General features: G+C 44.5%; 1 protein-coding gene and 1 pseudogene across 4 annotated transcripts in view; both read right to left on the reverse strand.

Annotated features, from left to right (window-relative positions):
* Positions 1 to 22206, reverse strand: part of LOC121459306 (phosphatidylserine decarboxylase proenzyme, mitochondrial) — a 55194-nt gene extending 32988 nt beyond the window's left edge. Inside the window, exons 1-2 of one of the 4 annotated variants that reach the window (XM_041668872.1) lie at positions 22101 to 22206; positions 11209 to 11288 (exon numbers count right to left, since the gene is read on the reverse strand). In XM_041668872.1, the coding sequence (XP_041524806.1) occupies positions 11209 to 11288; positions 22101 to 22165 (145 nt within the window). In that variant the 5' untranslated portion in view covers positions 22166 to 22206. Of the gene's footprint in view, positions 1 to 11208; positions 11289 to 21801; positions 21847 to 22100 lie in introns of those variants that run through there. The other 3 variants (XM_041668873.1, XM_041668877.1, XM_041668880.1) reach the window with 3 other exon arrangements.
* A 1722-nt stretch (positions 22207 to 23928) lies between these two features.
* Positions 23929 to 24218, reverse strand: LOC121459861 (annotated as a pseudogene).
* Between the last annotated feature and the right edge of the window lie 292 nt (positions 24219 to 24510).

Raw genomic sequence — 24510 nt, forward strand, 5'->3', positions numbered from 1 at the left:
GCAGACAAAATATTTACATACACAAAATAAATACATCTGATTTTCTTAAAAAGGGAAATCCACTTGTGTTAAGTATATTAAATCTGGGTTGGAGAGATGGCTCAGAGGTTAAGAGAACTGACAGTTCTTCTAGAGGTCCTGAGTTTACTTCCTAGCAACCACATGGTGGCTAACAACCATCTGTAATAAGATCTGGTGCCCTCTTCAGGGCCTGCAGGGATACATACAGACAGAACACTGTATACATAATTAATAAATAAATAAATCTTTTTTTTTAAAAAAAAGAATATTAAAACTAGCTGGGTAGTGGTAGTTCATGCCTTTAATTCCAGCACTCAGGAGGCAAAGGCAGGAAGATCTCTGTGAGTTCAAGGCCAGCCTGGCCTACAAAATGAGTTCCAGGACAGTCAAGGACAGCCAGAGCTTTTACACAGAGAAACCCTATTTGGAAAAAACCAAGATAGATAGATAGATAGACAGACAGACAGATAAGAAGAAAAAAATAGATATTATATCTGCGGCTGGAGAGATGGCTCAGAGGTTAAGAGCACTGACTGCTCTTCCAGAGGACCTGAGTTCAATTCCCAGCAGCCACATGGTGGCTCACAACCATCTATAGTGAGATCTGATGCCCTCTTCTGGCACAAAGTCAACAGAGCACTCATATACATAAATAAATCTTTAACAACAACAACAAAAAGAATATTAAATCTGAGCCAGACATGATGGCACATGCCTTCAATCCTGGCACTCAGGAGGCAGAAGCAGGTGGATCTCTGTGAGTTTGAGCCCAGCCTAAGTTCCAGGACAGGCTCCAAAGCTACACAGAGAAACCCTGTCTTGGAAAAAAATAAAATTAGATCTGAAGGACGCTAAGCAACACCAGCCAGACACAGAGAAATGCTCCATGATCTTACTCACACAGGGAATCTAGGAAGGTAACGGGGCTAGAATAGCTCAACGGTAAAGCATGAGCCTAGATGGATAAGGGTTTTGATCTCCAGCACTGCAAAATAACCGTTTTTACAGGTGGTTAAAGTAAGAGTGGGAAGGTGGAGGCCAAATGACACAAAGTTGTGGTTCTGAAGGACAGTAAGTCAGAAGACCTAATGTATAACATGAAGGTTATTGTAAATATCACATATTAGTAACTTGCCCAAAGAGAGTGGAGTTTGAGTGCCTTTACCAATAACAGCAATAAGGAAGTTACATGAGATAATAATTTCAGTAATTTTCTGATATAAGGTAGTTTATGTCACTTTACTATGCATCTCAAGATAAGTGCATCAACACTCCACACTGCTGGCCAACTTGACGGGACACTCCTATAAGCGCAGCACCCAGGAGGGTGGAGAAAGAGGGGTAGTGTTGACGGTCAGCATGGACTCCACAGCAAGACTCTATCTCAAAAAACAAACCAAAAATATCACGCTGTCTGCCTTAAATACATACACGATAAAGAAAAAGAAAAAAAGGGGGAAAGCCACAACTGAAAATCCTAACAGCAAAGCACAGATCTGTGCGGCTGACTGGACGGAGGCAGGTACCCCACAGACCTTGTTTTAGTGGTTGGTTTTAGTTATTTGGTTTTGGTTGTTGTAAGACAGGTCTCATGGAGCCTAGCCTAGCCTCAAACCCACTGTGTGCCAAAGACTGGCCTGATGCTCCTGCCTCTACTTTCAAGAGTGGGGGATGTCTGTGATGGTCACCACAACAAGCTGATTCTTTTCCTTTTTCTGCGGTACTGGGGACTGAACCTAGGGTCCTGTACATGCTTGGCTAGAGCTGCAGCACTGAGCTACATTCTTAACACTGGCTCTTTTTAAAACATTTATTTAATCTGTATTTGTATGTACACGCTCGAATGTGTTATACAGGTACATGTGGATCCTGAAAATCAAACAGGCCATCAGATTTGGTAGTAAGTGCCTTTACCCACTGAGCCATTTCACTGCCTTACTGGTTCTTTTTTAAATAAGGAAACAGATGTCATAAATCTTGTCCACTATCTAATCATCCCTAATGAACCTGGTAGTTGATAGGTTTCTGTTGTGACAGCCTGTCTTGCCTTGGGCAAACAACTTTGGGAGGTAGGGACTGCAGGAAGGAACCATGAGCTATGTGCTGCAAACTTTTCCACCTCTATAAAGGGTCACAACCACCTTTTCTCTGGCAGTCTCCTCAAGCAGCTACTAAGGAGCGAGGCTGCCCCTTGATGTGTGCACCAATAAACATAGTCCTATCTGCTGAAAGATCAGTCTCCTGTCTCTTCCTGCTTCCTGTTTCTTTAAGTGCCTCAGAAATCTAACATCACTAACTTAGAAGCTGAAAAGATAAAGCTCTGATCAAGAAAGACTTGTCAGAATGTGACAGGGAAAGACAGTGCAAAAGTTCCTCCATCTTGTATTTTTTTTAAAGATTTATTTATTTATTATGTATACAGTGTTCTGCCTGCATACATGCTTGCAGGCCAGAAAAGGGCACAAGATCCCATTATAGCTGGTTATGAGCCACAATGTGGTTGCTGGGAATTGAACTCAGGACCTCTGGAAGAGCAGCCAGTGCTCTGAGCCATCTCTCCAGCTTGTTGGGTTTTTTTTTTTTTATTTTTTTATTTTTTTTACTTTTTGACACAGGGTTTCTCTATGTAACAGTCCTAGCTGTCCTGTAACTCATTTTGTAGACTAAGTTGGCCTTAAACTCACAGAGATCCGCCTGCCTCTGTCTCCTGAGTGCTAGGATTAAAGGCATGTGCCACCACTACCCGGCACCATCTGGTATTCTTGTTGAGTCCATTTCAGGCTTAACAAGAATTTGATCTCCCTTTAAATTTTATCACGATGGAAGGTGTTAGGTGAGTGAATTTAGATATCTTCCATTCCTGACCAGCACAACCACTTCCTTCTTATTCTTTACCCCTTCTTTTGCTTTTCCTTGCACAGATTCTTGATGACAAAGTACTGCTGGAAGTTGATGGCTCCAGAGTCCTTCTATGTTTTCCTTCATATATAAACTATTCTGGCCTGGAGATGTCGCTCACCGGTAAATCACAGTCTCTCAGTTTGGAGGACCCTGGGATCAATTCTGATGACTACCAATAAATAAAAAAATGTTCCTTAAAAAAAAAAAAAGAATTTGATCTCCTTGATAGAGACTCCCATGGAAAATTACTCAACTCTATTCTAAGAACCCAAGGTCAAGATGCCCTAACTAACTTAGCTTCTGTTAAACTGTTTGTTTGTCGTCCCCAACCCCCACCCCCTTGCAGCTGCTGAGCAAGATACCAGGGTGTGGTTTTTGCTCTTTAAAACCCCTTACTCTAAATACTTGGGGCTACACTTGGGTCCCAGATACCTCAGCCGGAATGAAGACTTTCAATTGGCTATGAACTGTGTCTAAGTGCTCATCTCTGAGGGACTCCCCATAACAAGAGAAAGATCCACCCTTTGCTTTGCTCCTTCTGAACTGCATAGTACGATACCCAGTCTGCAGTGGGGTCTTGCTGCATATCCCAGGCTGGCCTCAAGCTTCCTGCTTCATTGGGATTAGAATACCCAGCGTCATTTATAGGTTTTTCTCTTGACTTTTCTTTCTTTTCTTTTTTCTTTATTTTTAAAGATTTATTTATTAAGTACACAGTGTTCTGGTTACATGTACACCTGCATGACAGAAGAGGGCACTAGATGTACAGATGGCTGTGAGCCACCATGTGGTTGCTGGAAATTCAACTCAGTACCTCTGGAAGAGCAGCTAGTGCTCTTAACCTCTGAGCCATCTCTCCAGCCCCTTTTTTATTCAGTATTATACGTGTATCTGTGTTCATGTGAGTACAGGTGATAGCCAGAAGAAGATATCAGATCCCCTGATGCTGGAGTTACAAGTGGTTTTGAATGACTAGGAGTTAGACAGATAGACTCCTAGGTAGGCAGACAGACAGGGAGAGGGGCCATGACTTGGTAATAAAGGTGGCAAATTTTCAAGATGGCCAGGTTCTTCCTCACTCTCTTGACTTGAGACATAAAGCTGGCAGCTTAAAACAAAGGCCTTGTAGGCATTTTGTCTCCCTCCAGCAGCCCCCCTACTGATGGACTAGCTCAACAAGTTCAAGGCCGGCTCAAGACATAGAACAGTTCTGGGCCAATCTGTTGGAGAATATAATTTTCACATGTGTGACTTTTGTTTATGCTACATTTGATTAACTGTGAAGACGTGATTCTTTGCTTATCTAAAACACCTGGTCCTAATAAAGAGATGACCGGCTAATGGCGAGACAGGAACAGGGACAGGCAGGGCTGGCAGGCAGAGAGTATAAATAGAAGGAAAACTGAAAAGGAGGGAATGAGGAGAGCGAACAAGGAACGGACATCAGGGGTCAGTCACCCAGCCAGCCATGGAGTAAGGAGGAATGTAGTTGTAAAGAAATAGAGAAAGCAATGGCTTCATCAAGATAGAAGCAACCATGTGGCAAGATAATTTAAGATAAGACAAGCTGGCCAGAAATAAGCCAAGCTAAGGCCAGGCATTCACAACTAAGAATAAGCCTCCATATGTGATTTTTTTTGGCAACTGGGTGGTGGGCTCCCTCAAAGAGTCCAAAGAGTAAAACATCACACAACACCAACCAGCCTTCTTCAAAGGGATCAACCCTAAATTAGGGGCAAAAAAACTTTTCAGAGACTTAAAAAAGCCATCCCTCGAAAGAGACTGAATGTTTTGGCTTCCTGAGCCTCCCCACTTCACAGAGCGTCACCTTCTGTGTGTCCACTGCATGCATCTCCTCACCCCCAGGAAACTCCTTTCTGCAACTGCTAACTCTGTCTGCAGTGTCTGAGATTTCTCAGATGCTACTGGTTATGACTGAGATTTTTCCTGCCTTGTAACTCTTTAACCAGCAGAGGAAAAGAACTTGAGCAAGACTGTATCATTTTGGGGCTTGTCCAGGATGTCTTCTGAGGAACAGACTCATCAAGGTTAGAAATCAGGCTGACCCCAGAAAAGATGGAAGTTGAGCCTGGTACCTTCCCCTGTCCTGAAATGGGACTGGGAATTTATTTTCTTCTCTTTTACAAGGGAGCGAGTGTGTACCCTAGGAAACAAACAGTTTGGTGACTAGCACCTGAGAAAAGGCACTACAACTATACTACTAACTTAGGGTCTCGCTCCATAGCAATGCTGCCTTCGCCTGGTCATTGATCCCAATGCCTGAATGGAGGACATTTTTAGGGAAATAGTTACTATGTGAAAACAGACAAACCTTTGGATTTTTTTTTTCAAAGCACCTGTGTTTTCTGCCCCCTAGAGACTGAGACAGACCCGCTACTCTTTTGAACTTAAACTGGATGGTGGGAAAATTCTCTCTCTCTCTAGAAAAAAAGAAGTTATCTGAGAGACCTCCAACTGATCCGAGCTATGCTGCTCCCCTGAGTTTAGACTATGGGATTCCTTCCTCTTTATTTTGCCAATGGGGACTTCCCAGCTGAGGAGGCCATGGTACTACTTCCTCTTATACCCATGCTAACTAACTAAATTGTCTCTTTAAAGATGCACATTTAATCTGTGAGATGTGTGGATCTCACAGGGACCTGTCTCTGATGGGAAAGGGGTTCATCTTATCAGGGAGCCAGGCTAAACTTGAATAAAAAGCAATGGCTTCATCAAGATAGAAGCAACTGTGTGGTTGGCTGCTATCTCTGGTAATATTATAAAGACCAATGCCATGTGATTTCACTGTCATCTTGTTAACGCAATCACGTGGCATAAACCAAATCCTTTCCTAGTAAAATCTCAGGTTATTTCTGTATCTCTTTTTTTTATTAGACGTAAGAGGCAACACCAGGCCTCTAAGATGTATTTTTTTTCTAAATGTTCTGCTCTGTTTTAATATCAAGCCTTTCAGTTACAATAGCAGAGATTTAGAAAAGAAACCATCTAATATGGCCACTTTCTGAGTTCTTTTACATTTTTTGTCCTATGTTTACCATCCTTTAAATTACAGGGACTTCAACCCAATTTTCATAAGATGAATTGTAAGAATCCTCCTAATTTAGGGTGAGGACACAAATTGGGCCCCCTAAGATATTGGCATAGTTGCTGGTGCCCTGCAATGGCTACCCAAGCTTACCTGGGGCAGATAGTCATGAGAAAACAGAAACCTAACCCTCAGCATTTCTCAGAAAACCCAGTGACTCGGGGACCTTTGCTCATCAGACAAGTGCAGCTTTCTCATTCCTCCCTAACAGGCCATTCACCTCATAAAACGACCTGACTACATCAGGCACAGGCCCCTTCTGGTGGGCTCAGCTGGGGTATCCTGTTTTACCCAAGACAAGAAAAAAAAAATCCCAAGCCTTCAGTAACCCTGTGAAGGCCCTTGCACTCCCAGGCTGGGCTGCTGTTCTCTATCCAGTGAGACAGCTGGGCAATCTGTTCCCCAATAAACTTCTTTTCTACCCATGGAGTGGTCTTGTTTGGTGGTGTTTTTTTTTTAAATATTTATTTATTTATTTATACAATATTCTGTCTGTGTGTATGTCTGCAGGCCAGAAGAGGGCACCAGACCTCATTACAGATGGTAATGAGCCACCATGTGGTTGCCGGGCATTGAACTCAGAACCTTTGTTTTTTTTTTTTTTTTTGGTTTTTTTTTTTTTGGTTTTTTGAGACAGGCTTTCTCTGTAGCTTTGGTGCCTGTCCCGGAACTAGCTCTTGTAGACCAGGCTGGCCTCGAACTCACAGAGATCCGCCTGTCTCTGCCTCCCGAGTGCTGGGATTAAAGGCGTGCGCCACCACCACCCGGCTGAACTCAGAACCTTTGGAAGAGCAGGCAATGCTCTTAACCACTGAGCCATCTCTCCAGCCCTGTTTGGTGGTTCTGTTGTGAACACTTATATTTGGATAGATGGATGGATGGATGGATAGATAGACAGACAGACAGACTGATGATAGGTAGACAGACAGATCACAGGTGTTTATCATGCTTTCTATCTAGATTTAAAAATAACAAGAAAAATTTAAAGCTCAAAAGAAAAATGGACATGAGATTAGGCAGACCCTAAGACAGAACAAGTGATCCCCTTCAGATTCACTAGGGTCCTACTCCCCTTTGCAGGAGCTAGAGGTCAGCTTACATCACAAAACAGGTCATTATTTAGATCCCAGGAAAACAAATAAAAACCCAAAAGCTCTGTCTCTCAGAAAGCCGTGTTGTCTTAACCTTGACTGTCCAACAGATAAGGTTAGGGGGGGAACTAGCCTGCTCTCCACCTCCCTTTGTCCTTAGGGTGAGGCCAGTGTTTGTCTCAGAATCAGGACTTTCTTTGAGCTGTCCTATGGAGGAGGTTTGAAGGAAACTAAAACCAATAATGGTGCTTAGGGTATATGTGGAACTGCAGGCATGGATAAGTGCAACTTAGTCCCACACTGGGAACCAGCCTTGGGTGTGCAGGTCACATTGACCACCCTGCAATTGGCAAGATAATTGCCTTCTCTGGATGCTGGTCTGAGAGACTTGAGGAGGATTAGGGGAACCTAACCTCCACCCACCTCTCACAATTTCGTTTTCACTTTACATATGGGAACGAAATCCTCCAAGATTCCTTCAAGTTTCTTTCCCACCTGTCTCCTGGACAACTGGAGCAGGTTAGACCCTCAGTTGCTTAAAAGAAAGCTTTAGACTTTCTCTCAACCCTCTAAGAAAAACTAAAAGTGGCTTCTAGGGGCAACTCTTAATTATAATGCCATCCTTCAATTAGAACTACTCCATAAACAAGAGGAAAATTCCCCTAAAACTTTCTATGTCCAAATTTTCTTTTACGTGCAGATCACCCAGATATTGCTAAATATTACAGGATGGACCCACAGATTCTAGATGTAGTAAACTTAGGTATGTATAATCAAGGTTTATTTTTAAAGGGCTTAATTTCCATTCAGGCTTCACCTAAATATTACACATTGTTAAAAATACCAAACTAAGCCAGCACTTGGGAGGCAGAGGCAGGCGGATCTCTGAGTTCAAGGCCAGCCTGGACTACAAAATGAGTTCCAGGACAGTCAGGACTACACAGAGAAACCCCGTCCTGAGAAACAAAACAAAACAAAACAAAACAAATCTCTGGATGTTCAATAACCATATTTGGAAGTATATACTGATGTGGTCAGAGGAACTAAAAGGGAGACTATATTCCTCCTTGACCTCCAAGGTCAGCTAAATCCCAGGAAACCGTGGGGCATCTCTCAAAATATCCTGTACTATAACTGTGAAAAAATCATTTGTTCTCTTGTTGAGGGAGGAGTGGACTCTGACCAGTGCCAACCCTGCAAAGAAGAGGGTCAACAAAGATGACAAAAAATGCTTCCACACTCCCAAATGAAGCAATGGTCAAGTCAGGCCTTTGACTTATCCTCACAGGGAGATTAACTCACAAAAGAAAGACTCAAGGAGACTGAGGCCTCTCCTAAGCCCAAGTAACCCTGGAGGAGCAGATCTTCAACTGGCCTTGACCAAAAAATGAAAATAAACAAATAAAAACTAAATTTGGCCACCTACATAGTCTTCAACACCCAGCAGAAAAGTATAGCCAGGTTTAAAAGGAACAGGCACTATGCTAACCTTATGAGATATTATTTGGGTATCTATTTCTCATTAGATATTATTTGAATATTCTATTTCTCTTCCTGATAACACTATCTGTTCCTAGAAGAGCACTTTTCAGCTGTGATATGAGATGCTATGTCTTCTCATATTCACTCTCAGCCAGGCGGTCTCAGCGAAAGTCTTTAATCCCAGCACTCAGAAGGCAGAGGCAGGCAGATCTCAGTGAGTTCGAGGCCAGCCTGGTCCACAAATCGAGTTCCAGGGCAATCAGAGCTGTTGCACAAAGAAACATTATCTTGAAAATAAAAAAAAAAAACAAAAGACAGGGTTTCACTGTAATCTAGACTGGCCTAGAAGGCAACATGTAGGTACACCTGGCTGTGAATTTCCTGTTCTTCCTGCCTCCAAGTTCCAAGTACTGAGACTAAAGGTGTAAATACCTTTAGTCCCAGCCAGATACCCTGTAGTCAAACCCACAGGTTTGGGGAATTAGTCAAGACAGCAAAATGAGCTGAGCAGTGGTGGTACAAGCTTTTCATACCAGCACTCAGGAGACAGAGACCAGTGTACCCCTCAGTTCAAGGCTAGCCTGATCTACAGGGTGAGTTCCAGGTCAGCCAGGGCTACAAAGAGAATTCCTATAGGGGGGGGTGGGGACCAAAACCATGACCCCACGGACATTGCTGTATAACGCTATTTAAAAAAAGATATTTCTCTTTTAAAATGTAAATTAGTTGTGACTTCAGCAGAGGAACCTAGATTTTCCTCAGGTTGGACCCATATTGTCCCCTCCACAGGACACTACAGAAGGCACACAGGCAGAGGCATCTCTTGCTGGTAAGGTACTGCTAAGAGGGTTTCTACACGATTCTGGTAAAAAGGTTCTGGTGCATAGACCCCAGCTACACAATTATGCCTCATTTTGTCAAATGAAACTTATGTTAATTACGATGTTGAGGAACTCCCCTCATTAGCTTGTCTTTTAATGTTTTCCACGAGGTTATAGTAGCAGAAATTCGGTGGCTGACTTCCATACTTAAATAGGCTGGACGGTTCCCTGAACTCTTTAAGGAGTCCATGGCCGGCCCCCTCCACAGTTTATCTTACCGTAGATAATCAATGGTGGCAGAGAAATCATCGAGCCTGCTGGGGACTCTTTGGGCGGCTTTCTTGCCTGTTCTCGTCCTAAGGGCAAAACTGCCCCGGCTATTTCCTAACTATGCTCTCAGCAGGAACTATAATACCACCAAAAGTGTCGCTTTTATGTTACAGATCTACCCCACTCATATGACAAGCTTCACAGATAGACACATCACAACTGCTGTCCTGTGTTCCACATCTTGGCCATTGGTTATATAACAGCCCCTTGGATCAATCCTGCTCTGAGGCACTCTGCTTCTTCACCATCAATTCTTTTTAGGCGTGAAGCAGTTCAGAGACTTAAAAGGCCCTGCCCTTGAGAAGAGACTGGGCTTTTCGGCTCTCCAGTTTCCCTTTTCTTTGAGGAGCATCTTTTTCTCTGCTACATGCCTGTGTCTCCTCACCCAGAGTGAACCCATTCCCTTAACCGCTGTTGATTCTGTCAACAGTGCTTAAGATTTCTCTGCTGCTACCTGTTTTGCTCAAAATCCTTCCTTCCTTTTAATTCTTTAACTGGCAGAGAGAATCAACCTGATCAGGACCTATAGACTGTATCAGCTGTAAACTGCCCAAACATGGGCACTGGGAACTGACCCCAGGTCCTCGGCAAGCTCATGCTCCTAAGCACTGAGGATGTCTTCAGTGTCTCTCCTGCTCTTTCAAAGGAGGCTGGGAAACAGAAATGGTCATCTCTCCTTTGAATCATGGCTCCATGAGCAGAGAGGTTGCTCCTCTGCAGAATGAAATGAAGACTACAGGTTCATTGCTGAGGCTGTCCCTGCGTGGTCCAGCATGCAACTACTAACCAGTAAGAGCCACACGTGTTCTCATTAACTACCATGTTTGAGCAGGCTTTCTGTCGTTCTCGTCAGCCACCTCATCTTATTCCCGGGAAAGGTATCGGGTCATTAAAAACAGCATTCAACACAGTAAACAAAAGGATATGTAGGTAATAAAGACAACACAATCTTCTCTTACCAGACCACCAAGTCTTCACCACAGCACTTTCTACTCGTGGGTCTCAACTGGAACAGACTCTCTGAGGAGTAATTTGGCCTCAATACTAAAGTGCAAATACATAAACTTTCTACAGAGTCTCACCATAGCTCCAGCTGTTTCCAAACCTATTATCTTTCTGTCTCCATCTACTGACAGCTGGCATTATAGGCATGCACCACCATGCCAAGCTTACAGAGACCCTCTACCTCTTCACAGTTATCCTGGAAGTGACAAAGGTATTACTACAGGGCTTTCTGTGGCAGAAAAAGCTAGACACAAATCTCGAACAAGGATGCAGTCACACAAGAGTGCCACTCAGACAATGAAATAGTTGCGGAGGCTCCAGTGCTGGCATGCCCGGTGACAGGATTTATAGGCGTGCGTCAAAGGTATTTAATTCTAACAACCCTATGCTTTCTCAGCTTCCAGTTGCATGAACAGATGGTGAGGCAGCAACAGTTTCACTTGCTCCTTACCTGTGTTAAAGGTGTGAAGAGGCAGCTTCCGTAAGGACCCCAGGAAATGGTACATGGGGGTGTATTCAGAGTGGCAGGGGCTACAACCAAGAAAAACCAATTATTAAACATCAAATTTTTGATTCTATTTAGAAACAGAATTGACTTATTTGACCTACTGACTTTCCTTGAAGAGAATGTGGGCTATTCTGGTGCCTGATACTTAAGAGTGACTCCACAAAAGGCACACTGTCCAGCTGATGGAGAATGCACTGTAGATGAGCCAATAAAAGTGCGCACTGCCTGCTAAAAGCTCACAGATGGGAAGCCTCTAAGAAACATTGCAAAAATAAAATAAAACTGATGAATCAGTTGGCAACTTTAAAAATGTAAATTATTTTTTAGCTCTGTGCATGTGTCTCTACGTGAGTATATGCACATGAGGACAGGTGCCTGTGGAGGCCAGGGGAAGAAGTCAGATCCAACTGGAGAGGCTGGAGTGGCCCAACAGGTGCTGGGAACTGAATGTGGGTCGTCTCTCAGAGCAGCATTATACACTCTTCACTACTGAGCCATCTCTCCCTGCCCCACTAACCGGCAATTCCCCCTGCAGCCAAGGTTGTGACCTTAAGCTTACTATGTAGCTGAGGATAACCCTGAACTCCTTGTCCTCCTGCCTCCATTTCCTGAGTGCTGGGATTATAGGTGTGGTTACCAAGCCTAGCTTGGCAACATTAATACAATCTGGAGATTCTACAATATTGTATTAATGTGAGCTTCATGGCTTTAACCACCACACCACACTTAAAGAAATGCCCTAAGGATCCATACAGGAAAAGAGAATACAAACAACATGAAGTTTACAGAGTCTGAGTAAGCATATCTGGGATTTCTAGCCACTATTTTTAACAACTTGTCTAAGTTTGAAACTACTATACAATAAAATTTTTTCATCATTAATGTGAGATCTTAACAAGCAGGGAAACAAGGTCTCAAAGCCTAGCTTTTCTGCAGGTGTTTCTGCACACGAACCAAGAGCTGCACACAGATCCGTATACAAGGACCCGTGTCCCTTGAACCTACCTATATGCCAGAAGCTGAAAAACTCAATGCTTCAAATATTTATACTGAAGGACGAATTGGGAGGAGTGGCCACCAACATACTACACTGAGCTAGTCTCACTGGCTCTACCAGTTTGAATGTTTTCTTTCTTTTTCTCCCTCCTTCCCTTCTCCTCCAGTGAATTGTTGTTTTGAGACGCAGTCTCACCATGTAGCTCAGACTGGCCTTGAATGTTCCCCTTTCCTGTGCTGCTCACTAGCACTGGGATTATGTTTGTGCACTACCATGGTGACTCTGGTGTGCAATGTTTTAACTGTCTTTTGTGGCTACTCTACCCAGTGAGAGAGTGAGCAGACGTAAAGGACCACTTACCTACTCTAAGAGGCGTGATCTGAGAAGCCCACTTCCCCTGGGGAAATCAGATACATGCCAGTGGTGGTAAATGACTGCACTGGGACGCAGAGCACTGTGTCTGGTTAGCCGCTAGAATTTGCTCATCAAAGAGCAAACCTCCAATGCTTTGAGTTTCAATTTAGGTAACACCCTAGTTTCTGAAATGCCTGTTTGGGCACCAGGTACTTATATGATGCACATACATCATGTGTAAGCACTCACATATACAGGTGGTTTTTTTTTTGTTTGGAGGCAAGGTCTCAGTATGTAGCCCTGACTAGCCTAGAACTCACTATTTAGGCTAGCATAGTTTTGAACTTGCAGAGATACTCTGGCCTCTGCCTCCTGGGTTGTAGGATTAAAGGTATGCACCATCATACCATGCTTCAGTTTCCAAAATACTGATCTGAAATCTAAATAGAGAAACTATATCCTTGCCAGTAAATGTTTCTTTCTTCTTTGAAGCACTTTATAATATAAAAGTAGTAACTTTCATTATTATAAACATCCAAATTGATTTTTTTTGTGAAAAACAGAAATGCATTTATAACTTTTGTACATATTGTTTACCTTATGGTATTTAGTAATTAATTCCTATAAACATTATCAGGTTTCAGTACTTTGATTTGTTTTTCTCAAACAACTTAACTTGTAAACACCCTCCCCACGTGGTGCCGCTGTGGCTTCTGTGCCAGACCTGGCTCCTCCTCTATGTGAAGAATGGGGCGTCTCAGCCTGTGGACAGCTGTTAACAGGACTGGGCACTGCCCCATCTGAGAACAGGAGCCTACAGCCCTGCTTTTCAAGTGGAATTAGTGGACTGTGCTGGGAGACTGATGCAGGAGGATTGAGAGTTCAGGACTAGTCTGGGCAACATAGCAAGAGAATATCTCAAAACACAAAACCAAAACAAAACAAAAAGGGAGGGGGAGGGCTCTAGACACTGCTCTACTGTTCCTAACTCAAAGGTCTGGGAGGGTGAGGATGACACAACCCATAACCACTTGTCCACCACCTCTGGATACACACACTGAGTATGCACCCAGCTTCCCCCGCAGCTTGTCTCTCATGACATAAATACTGTAATTCCTGAGATGTGCACCACGTCTCTCTCCAGTTTCCACCCCATCTTTCTTCTCTTCCATCACAGCCTTTGAAGGGCTGCCTGCCTTCACTGTCAATCACGTCGTCACATTTTGTTCCTATCACATCACCTTCAGTCAAGGTCACCAGCACCTTCCACGCTCCCAATGTCACTGAACCAGGTCTCTTTCTTGGCAGCAGCAAAAAAGTTTGTCTTTTTCTTTTTTGTCTCCCTGAATCTCCTGACTTCTGGGACCATGAATCCTCCTCCTAGCTTTCTGGGACTTTGTCAGTCTTTTTTGCAGATTCTCTTTTGCTTTCTAACTTTGATATGCAGCCATGCCCAGGTACAGACTTTTCCCCCCCAACCCAGACTCTCTCCCTGGAACGGCTCCCAGGCACATAGCTTTAAAGGGCTACTCACTACTTCAACTGTGCCTCCAGAGCCCCTGATGTCTAGATTCGCAATCAGCTTCCCCACCATCTACTCTGAATCATCTAAAACTGAATTTATTCTCAACAGATTTCCTGGCCTGGGGTAGCACGCTTTCAACTGGCTTCTCCCCCAGAGCTTTCTATTGTGTCACAGCAGGCCAGATGTTTACAAATCTGCTTCCTTTTTTAGATACCTATTGCCTTCATTTTCTAGTCTTCTTTGTAGCAACGAGTGAAGGGTACCAGGTACAAGTGATCCACTTGCCTCCACTTTTCAAGTAGCTTAAACTATTACCACATACAACTGTGTTGGTTGCACCGCCAGGCTTTCTGAACATTCCTTCCCCAGCAACGAGAAGTACTTAAAAGGTTTTTTAAAGAATCAGAAAATGCTCCTGGATTTACTCATCATGAAGGAAAGGACGTTCTCCTTCACCTCACTTGCATAGGTAAAAACCAAAGACACGGTGGGTGAGGGCGGGACTTGGATGTGCATAGACAGGGATGTGGGTGCCCTACTCTGTCACCTGTCTTATCCCTTTGACACAGGATCTCTCAAAGTGAGGCTGGCGGCCAGCAAGCCCCAGTACTCCTTTCTGTCTCTGCTCTCCCTTCAACACTACAGCTCCAAGCCTGGGCACAGCCATGCTCATCTTTTAAGTGTGAGGAATCTAAGTCCAGACCTCATGCTTGAGCAGTGTGGTGGTTCTGAGGGAGAATGGCCCCCATAGACTCATGTATTCACTGGGGATGGGCTTGGAGATTTCAAAAGCCCATGATAGGTCCAGTCTCTCTCTCCCTCTCTGTCTTTCTCTCCTCTCCCTCCCCCCCTGCAAAGCCTGCTGCCTGAGGATTAGGATATAAAGCCCTCAGCTACTGCTCCAGCACCATTACTGTCTCTTCGTAGCCATAATGACTAACTGAAACTGTAAACAAACCTCTAGGAAAATGATTCCTTTTCTAAATGTTGAATTGGTCATGGTGTCTCTTCACAACAATGAAACAGTGACTAAGACAGGCAGTAAGCACTTGTCTAACTCACTGAGCCATCACCTCTTCCCCCACAATTCCTTAATAACAACAATAACACCACCAACAACTACCAGGATCTCTTATGTAGTGCTGGCTGTCCTAGAACTTGCTTTGCAGATAAGGCTGTCTTCAAACTCACTGAGATCCGCCTGCCTCCACCTCCCAAGTGCTGGGATTAAAGGTCTGCATCACCATGCCCAGCTTTTCTTTTTTTCTTCTTCTTTTTTTTTTTACTTTTAAAGATTTCTATGTTACATGTATGGATATTTTGCCCGCATGTTTGTCTGTATCTGATACTCTCAGAGTCTAGAAGAGGATACTGGATTCCCTGGAACTAGTTTCAAATGGTTGTGAGCTGTTGTGTGGGTGCTGGGAATTGAAGAGCAGCAGCCAGTGCTCTTCACTGCAAAGCCATCTCGCCAGCACCTAGGGCAACTTCTTAATTAATGATTGATGGGGGAGGATGCAGTCCTTTGTGGGTGGGGCCACCTCTGGGCTGGTGGTCCTGGACTCTATATTAAAGCAGGCTGAGCCAGGCAATAGTGGTGCACACCTTTAACCCCAGCACTCAGGAGGCAGAGGCAGGTGGATCTCTGTGAGTTTGAGGCCAGCCTGGTTTACAAGAGCTAGTTCCAGGACAGGGGCCAAAGAGAAACAACCCTATCTTGAGAAAAAAAAAAAAAGTAGGCTGAGCAAGCCATGAGGAGCAAGCAGCACTCCTCCATGGCCTCTGTATCAGTTCCTGCCTCCAGGTTCCTGTTCCGTGTGAGTTCCTGCCTTTGATGATGAATTGTTATATGGAAACATAAGCTGAAGAAACCCTTTTCCGGGGCTGGAGAGATGGCTCAGTGGTTAAGAGCACTGACTGCTCTTCCAGAGGACCCGGGTTCGATTCCCAGCACCCACATGGCAGCTCACAACTGTCTGAAAATGTAATTCCACGAGATCTGACACCTTCACACCAACGAACATAATAAAGTTAAATAAATAAATAAAAAAAAGAAACCCTTTTCCTCTCAAATGGTGGCGCACGCCTTTAATCCCAGCACTTGGGAGGCAGAGGCAGGCGGATCTCTGTGAGTTCGAGACCAGCCTGGTCTACAGAGCTAGTTCCAGGACAGGCTCCAAAGCCACAGATAAACCCTGTCTCGAAAAACCAAAAAAAAAAAAAAAAAAAAAAGATACTTTGGTTGTGGTGTTAGAAACCCTAACTAAGACAAGCTGGTACAGTGGGGTATTGCTATGACAGACCCGACCATCTTTTGGGAACTTTGGGCTTTAAAAAAGAATAAAACAACAAACAAATAAACAACAAAAAAAAATTGAGTATTGAGAGCTCAATGAGCTGTTCTGTAGGAGCTTGGGAGATAAGACTGTTAAAGCAGTACAGACAATATGAGGCCTGGCTTGTGGGTTTTAAAAGGGAGTTTAAAGATTCTATTAGGGCTGTTTGCTATTCTGAATTAAGATCCTGTCATTCCAGTCAGCTGGGGCTGAAGAGGTGCCATTCTAGTCAGCCATGATTCACAAGAGGCAACACTGAGGTGGAACCTTTGTGTGATTGGGACAGTTGATGCTGGTTATCTAGAGCTAAGAAATTAGGGGTGATTAAGAAGAAACCAGCATCGTTGAGGTGAAGTCTTCTGTAAAGGGTTCCTTCAGGTTCAGCACACAGAAGCTGTGTTCTAGAAACATCCAAGGTTGTATCTCATGCTGGCAGTCGAAGTTGGGAGTCTAGAAGTCAAGCAGGTAGTACTGATTTTGAAGACCTGAAGGGGTCACGGATAGCAGCTGAGGCTTAGTACTGTGTGGCGGGGCTGGGGTCCCGGAAGGGAGCCCAGGAAAGGCTACTGGTGAGATGCCAATGCCATGAGATGACACCAAGAATGGCAGCAGCAGTGGGGTAGAGCCAGCCTGAGATTAGAAGACACTGTGTGCTGCAGAAGGCAGTCAAGATTGTAGGGCATATTTCTTAATTAGTGACTGATTGGGGTGGGTCCAGTTCATTGTGGGTGGGGCCATCCCTGGGCTGGTAGTCCTGGGTTCTATAAGAAAGCAGGCTTTGGTCAAGGTGTTCCATCACAGCAACAGAAACCCTAACTAAGACAGGGTGCAACCCACATAGCGGGTAGAAAAGACAGCAAATGCCGAAGACCAGCGATGGTACACAGAGTAGCAAGAAACTTGAGTGAGGAGGAAAGGGGAAACAGAGGCCTGAGATGGGAGCAAGACAGAGAGGCTAGTCTTGGTTCTGTTTTGAAAAGACCATTGTGTCTGTCTGTGGCAAACAGGAAACAGAGGGCCAAGAGTCAAACAATGACACTGGTATTGAAGGCATTCTTATGGGAGAAGGGGTGACTTGGATAATGACAGTGAAAAGTGGGCAGACTAAGAAGTGAAGGTAAAGTTCTTGTGCCTTGCCAAAGGTCTGAATATACAGTTTGTAAGAAAGGACCTGGGTTTGATTCCCGGTGTCCACACGGTAGTTACAAACCACCTGTCTCACTACAGTTCCAAGGGACCCAATGCCTTCTTCTGGCCTCTATGGGTACCAGGCATGTGGTGCAGACATACAAGCTCACAAAACATGATAAACATTAAATGTTTTGAAAAGGAAAAAGAAAAAAAAAATAAGGCCCAGAGAGAAGAACAGATAAGTTCAGTCAGGTGTCTCTTACAAAGAAAACCAAGGGTACAAATCTTCAAGTAGGCTATTTTAAAGCCAGGTGTGGTGACACACACATGTAATCCCAACACTTGGAAGGCTGAGGCTGGAGGACCAGAATGAGAGCCTTTCACGAAACCAAAATAAAATGAGTGTAAGCACTTGGCTTTGGCTCAAATTTTGGTTCAAATCCTGTGCAATCAATTCCCTCACCTTTAAAATCAGAGCCCACCTCATTAGCGCTAAGTCCACCACGTAAAACCTTTAGTCTAGGGCCTACCACTTACTTACATATACAAATACTAATACTAAAAGTAATGACATTAAAAATATCATTTAAGATTTTTATATATGAGTGTTTTGCCTGCAGGTACGTGCATGTACCATTATTACTGACTATACCAAGTTCCAATTACCAATCCACCCAGGCTGGTCTGTTCCCAGTTGCAAATGTTTTTATATTGTTTTTTGCCTGTATGTATTCATATATGCGTACAGTGCCCACAAGGAGAGAAAAGGGCATCAGATCTCTTGAAACTAGTTACCAAGTTGCTGTTGGGAACCCAATCCAGGTCCTCTGTGAGAGTAATAAGTGCTTTTAAGGGCTGAGTCACCTCTCCAGTCCCATGTGTGGGGGGGACTTTAAAAAATTTTTTTTGTTTTTTGTTTGTTTGTTTTGTTTTTTCAAGACAGGGTTTTTCTGTAGCTTTGGAGCTTTACTGGAACTAGCTCTTGTAGACCAGGCTGGCCTCGAACTCACAGAGATCTGCCTGCCTCAAAGTTTTTTTTTCTTTAGTTTTATTTCCACCAAAGTTTAAAGACAGCCAGGTGAGCAAGCAACACACTCTGCTTAGAGACAGTGTTTGTACATCTTTAATTTTTACAGAAAACTGCCAAGATCTCGTGTGTGTGTGTGTTTTGCCTATGTGTATATCTGTGCACCATGTGTATGCAGTGCCCATGGAGGCCAGAGAGGGTTTCTAATGCCCTGGAATTGGAGTTTCAGAAGGCTGTGAATCACCACAGTCCTCTGGAAGAACAGCAAGTGCTCTTAACCACTGAGTACCCTCTCCAGCCTCACAAGATGTTTTTAGTATCACCATGGGTGCTAGCATTCTAACTATAGTCCTTACTTCTCTCTATTTTCAAAAGCCAGAGAGCTCTAAGTTGCAGGTCTCTTGAAAGCTTTACCCCACATTCTACAAGGTAGTAGTAAAGTATTCCCCTTTTCCATTAGACTGTCTAGACTTGCCTGAACTTACAACCTAGAGTGCTTGTAAAAACTACAGCTGTCAGAGCCCCAATCTATACCTCCACCTCCTTCTGGAACTGGCAGAAGATTGGTGCATAACTGCTAATCTCTACCTTTGTTAAACATTTCAGCCAAACCAAGTTTTTAGCAGGCTGGGGTAGTAATGTTTGAGACATGGTCTCATAAAACCCAGGATAGCCTGTAACTACCAACGTAGCCAAGGACAGCCTTGAATTTCTGAACCTCCTGTCTCCACTTCCCAAGTATTTGGATTATGAGCATTAGTCACCAAGCCAGCACCAGTCTTGTGTGTACGAGAGCGAGAGAGCGCAAGTTCACACCGTGAACGCATGTGGCGCTCAGAGGACAGCTTTCAGGAGTTGGTTCTTGATTGCACCTTGCTGCAGCATAGTCTTGTTACACTAGTCCCTGAGCTCCTCGAGCTACCCTGTCCTCACCTGCCCCCTCAATATAGGCGAGCTGCAATTACAGATGAGCATCACTAAATTCAGCTGTCCACGAGACTTCTAAGGACCAAATGTGGGTCAGCTACCACTTTTTCCGGATGAATCATCTCCCTACCCACTCTCATCAAATACGTTTAGAAAACATGTATGACTCTAAATTATAACCCAAGATGCTTCTCTCCTGTTATCACACATCACTCAATTACTGAAAAACTTTGGGGCTGAAGCCGGGCGGTGGTGGCGCACGCCTTTAATCCTAGCACTTGGGACACAGAGGCAGGTGGATCTCTGTGAGTTCGAGACCAGCCTGGTCTACAAGAGCTAGTTCCAGGACAGGCTCCAAAGCTACAGAGCACTGGCTGCTCTTCCAGAGTACCTGAGTTTATTTCCCAGCACCCACCTGGGCTCACCATCCTGGGTAATGCCAATAGCTTCTGTGCTCACCATGGATGCACATGGTGCACAGAAATACTTGCAGGCAAAACACCTAAACAACAAAAATAAATTAATTTTTTTTTAAAAAAGAAAAACTTCCCTGCAACATGGAGCCTTCATTTACCTCTTACAATTAGATAATATATTACTTAAAACTTAGAAAAATGTTATCTCTTATGTATATCTATTTATACCTTAATATATAACACATTTGATAACTGCATTCTAGACATATCCTCATCCCTTTCCACCCTTGAACCAAATTCCAGTCTTGCCTATCTATCACTGGCACTAAAGGATGACTTGTTTTGCCTTCCATTTTTTTTTTAAGATTTATTTATTTATTATGTATACAACATTCTGCCTCGATGTATGCCGGCATGCCAGAGGAGGGCGCCAGATGTCAGTACAGATGGTTGTGAGCCACCATGTGGTTGCTGGGAATTGAACTCAGGACCTCTGGAAGAGCAGCCAGTGCTCTTTTTTTTTTTTTTTTTTGTTTTTTCGAGACAAGGTTTCTCTGTGGTTTTGGAGCCTGTCCTGGAACTAGCTCTTGTAGACCAGGCTGGTCTCGAACTCACAGAGATCCGCCTGCCTCTGCCTCCCGAGTGCTGGGATTACAGGCGTGTGCCACCACCGCCCGGCTGAGCAGCCAGTGCTCTTAACCTCTGAGCCATCTCTCCAGCCCTTGCCTTCCATTTTTTATTTTATTTTATATTTATTTATTATGTATACAATATTCTGTCTGTGTGTATGTCTGCAGGCCAGAAGAGGGCACCAAACCTCTTTACAGATGGTTGTGAGCCACCATGTGGTTGCTGGGAATTGAACTCAGGACCTTTGGAAGAGCAGGCAATGCTCTTAACCACTGAGCCATCATCTCTCCAGCCCCGCCTTCCATTTTTTAATGGTGAATGAGGCACATCCTTTTTTACCATCACTTAAAATTCATCAGGGGCTGCAAAGAGGGCTCAGCGATTAAGAGCATGAGCAGCTCTTCCAGAGGACCTGGGTTCAATTCTCAGCACCCAATGGCAGCTCACAACGACCTGTATCTACAGTTCCAGTGGATTAAATGTCTTCTTCTGGCTTCCATGAACACCAGGAACACACGGGTACACAGGCATACATGTGTACATCCATACACATACATAGTTTTTTAAAAATGAGCAATATTGGGGTTGGAGAGAGGGCTCAGCAATTAAGAGGGCCAAAGTTTGGTTTCCAGCATCCATGTCAGGGGGCTCACAAACTATACACCCAGGTAGTTCTAGGCCATTTTGAGAGCCCTATGGACACAGGCAATCAATCACTTGTATGCAAATCTGGGCTGGCTATGAAGTGAGTTACTTAGCAAAATAGAGAACTATCTTTCTTCACTCCTCCCTGGGTTAAGAACTTACTCCTCATCTCTCCCAATCCCCCCAGAAAGAATAAACAGGGGCTCATGCCTGTAATGCCAGCATTTGGGAAGCACTTGGAGGGCGGATGAGACAGGAGGATTGCAGTGATTTCAAGGCCAGCCTGGGTTACAGAACGAAACTCTGTCTCAAACAGACAAAATAAATGGCATTTACAAGATCCCTCAGGTCTTGGAGCAGCCTAGGAACTTAAGGAACATAGACATTTGAGGTCAGCAGGATAAAGCCCACAATTCCACCACAGATTTTTCAGATAACCAGTCTAAACCTTTCACCTCAAAGCTTTAAAACTTTAAGACTTTGAGTGGAAATCGCTTGGTAGTGCTGTGCTCTTCCAAACCACACCATTCTGCTGCGAACGCGAATACCTGAAAAAAGGGGGTTCAGCTCCGCTTCCATTCTAGCGACCAGCAGACAGCATAATCAGTTTGTTCCACCTAGCTGGAAAGGACCAGGAGAGCCTTTAGGCCATACCCGAACTCATTTCACAGTCCACGCGGTGGCTGTGGCGCCTGCTCTTGAGCAAAGGTAAAGGTGGCTCCGTGTCATTCCTGTCCCTGTCAGACCTACTCGCCGCGAGCCCGCGACGACACATGGCTCCTCCTCTCCCCACAGCCTGGCTTGGTCCGGGCTGCCCCCGCCCCAGCAGCCTCCCGCCAGGCCGTACCTGCTCCGCCACAGCATGACTCCAGGTAGCGAGCGAACACACCGGCGACCCCCTGACGCCGCCATCTCGCCTACTCCTAGGCGGACACGCCCCCTTCCGCCCTCGGACGCACGCCTGCGTCGTCACCGGCCCAATCAGGAACGCGAAGGCCTGGGCCCGGAAGTCTGAGTGCTGCGCCCCTGGCGTGTGTGCTGACCTGCGCTTGACGCTGGTGGTTGAGCCTCTCCTGCACCCAAAAAGTCTGAGCCATCCTGTGCTCTGTGTGTGCGTGCCACCTGTCTCCGGGCGCCCACGGAGTCCAGAAGAAGGCGTTGAGTCCCCTGGAGCCGGGAGTCTTCCATTCTCACGTCACTGCTGTGCTGGCTGCCCGGGGCTCTGGAGGGCGAGGGGCTTGTATGAATGCAGAAAGCTGTCAAGCTAGGCTCCTGGTGTCATGGTGTTTGCTCCCGTCCTTTTCAGTTGTGAGGGGGAAATGATCTTTTAGTGGTACCTGACACTTTTCTAAGCACTTACTTGGAGAACTGCAACCAGCCCTTGGATATTACTCTCATTTTAAAGAGGTCGGCGAAGTTAAGATGTTGTTCAAGGGCGCATTATTAGGCAAAGGGCTCACAAATTGTATAATAGAAAACCCAGTATTTCTACGTCAATGACATCGAAAACCATTTTTTTCTGAACTTTTTCCCCTCTTTTTAAAGCCCTAGAAAAATGGTTGAACTTGGGTGCAAAAACTGTAGGATGGAAGCCCCGATTTTTTCTTTTGCTAACCTTGTCTTCGCTAGATATTTGACACAGGAAGATATGCTAATTAGTGTTGAGATTATTTCTGTGTAGTTACTTAAATTCAGTTGTAGTAAAACCAACCACTAAAAAGAACCTGCAAGACACAGGTTTGGTATTAGAAGAGAGACATCTTCCTACGTTGTGGTTTTGCTGTTAGTATGGAATTGAGTGTTGTAATTCAAAGGGATGAGGTAAATTATTTCAAAATGATGCTGGAATCCCAGCTCTCTGGAGTGTCCTGAATCCCAGGTCAACCAAGGCTACATAGACTTTTTTTTAAAAGCCTTATGTAACACAGTGGCTATACCACACAATGATTATACATCATTTGAATTTTTTCAATTCTTTTGAAAACATGGAGTAAATATACTGTATACACCTTTTTTTTAAAAAAAAAAGGAGCAAAACTAAAAACACTATTATAATAAAAACAAATGAAGACCGGAGAGCTGACTCAGTGCTTAAGAGCACTAGTTGCTCTTTCAGCGAACCCAGTTCGATTCCCAACACTCACATGGTGGCTCACAACTGTCTATAACTTCAATTCCAGAATATCCCATCCTCCTCTGGCCTCCAAGGGCACCAGGCATGCAAGTTGAGAGCAGACATACATGTAGGTAAAACATCCATACATATAAAAAAATTAAATTTAAACATTAAAAACGTATATATGTAAAAAAATGAATTCGACTTAAACTTTATACTAAAATGGGATCCAAGACCTGCACTTCAAACTGTATAGAGTGCTGGTGAGATGGCTTAGTGGGTAAAGGCCTTGTTAGCAGGCCTGACCACCTGGACCCACGTAGTGAAACACTAACATTGACTGGAAAGTTGTTCCGTGTGAATTTATGTGCACATACACACACACACACACACACACACACACACACACACACACACATGCTTTTTGAAAGCAAAACTTAAAAACGCACAATGGAAAACTAAACTTTTTTATTTTATGTGACCGTATGTGCTGGTTGGTTGGTTGGTTGGTTTTCTGTGCCACGGCAACATTTATTGGGAGCAGGGGTGGGGGTGAGGATCAGTCCTTCTTGGCCTCTGTCTTCCTCATGGCAGCCAGCACAATGCTCAGCTCCTCCGGTTGTTCTTGGCGCCTATGTAAGTGCCCACCGTCCTCTTCTTGATGACCTTGCATCTCCATGGCACGCTGTTCGTAGGGCGCGAAGCCACACACCTCCTGGATCATGTACCACAAGAACTTGGTGTGCTTTGTGAGGTGCCCGCCTGTCAGCTGTGCCTTGACTTGCTGATGTTCTTAGTCACCTTGTGACTCTTGTTGAGACCCACAGCCATGAGGTAGCGCAGGGCCATGGCTGCTGTTCTCTGAGGCCGCAACAGGAAGGGTACTGGTTAGTTTTTATTGTCAGCTGAAGGCAGACTAGAGGAACTCCAGAAGAGGGAACCTCAGTTGAAGAATCGGCCTCCATCAGATGGCCTGTGGGCATGTTCCTGGGACAGTTTCTAGATCGTTGATTGGTGAAGGAGGGTCCAGCCCACTGTGGTGTTGGATCATTGGGCAGGTGGTAGCTGAGCAAGCCAGAGGAAGCAATCCAGTAAATCATTCCTCTGGTTTCTGCTACAGGTGTCTCCTCTTGACGTCTCA

The sequence above is a fragment of the Microtus oregoni genome, unplaced genomic scaffold, assembly GCF_018167655.1.
Source record: "Microtus oregoni isolate MIOR12 unplaced genomic scaffold, Mior012 000019F_ref0000042, whole genome shotgun sequence".
NCBI lineage: Eukaryota > Metazoa > Chordata > Mammalia > Rodentia > Cricetidae > Microtus > Microtus oregoni.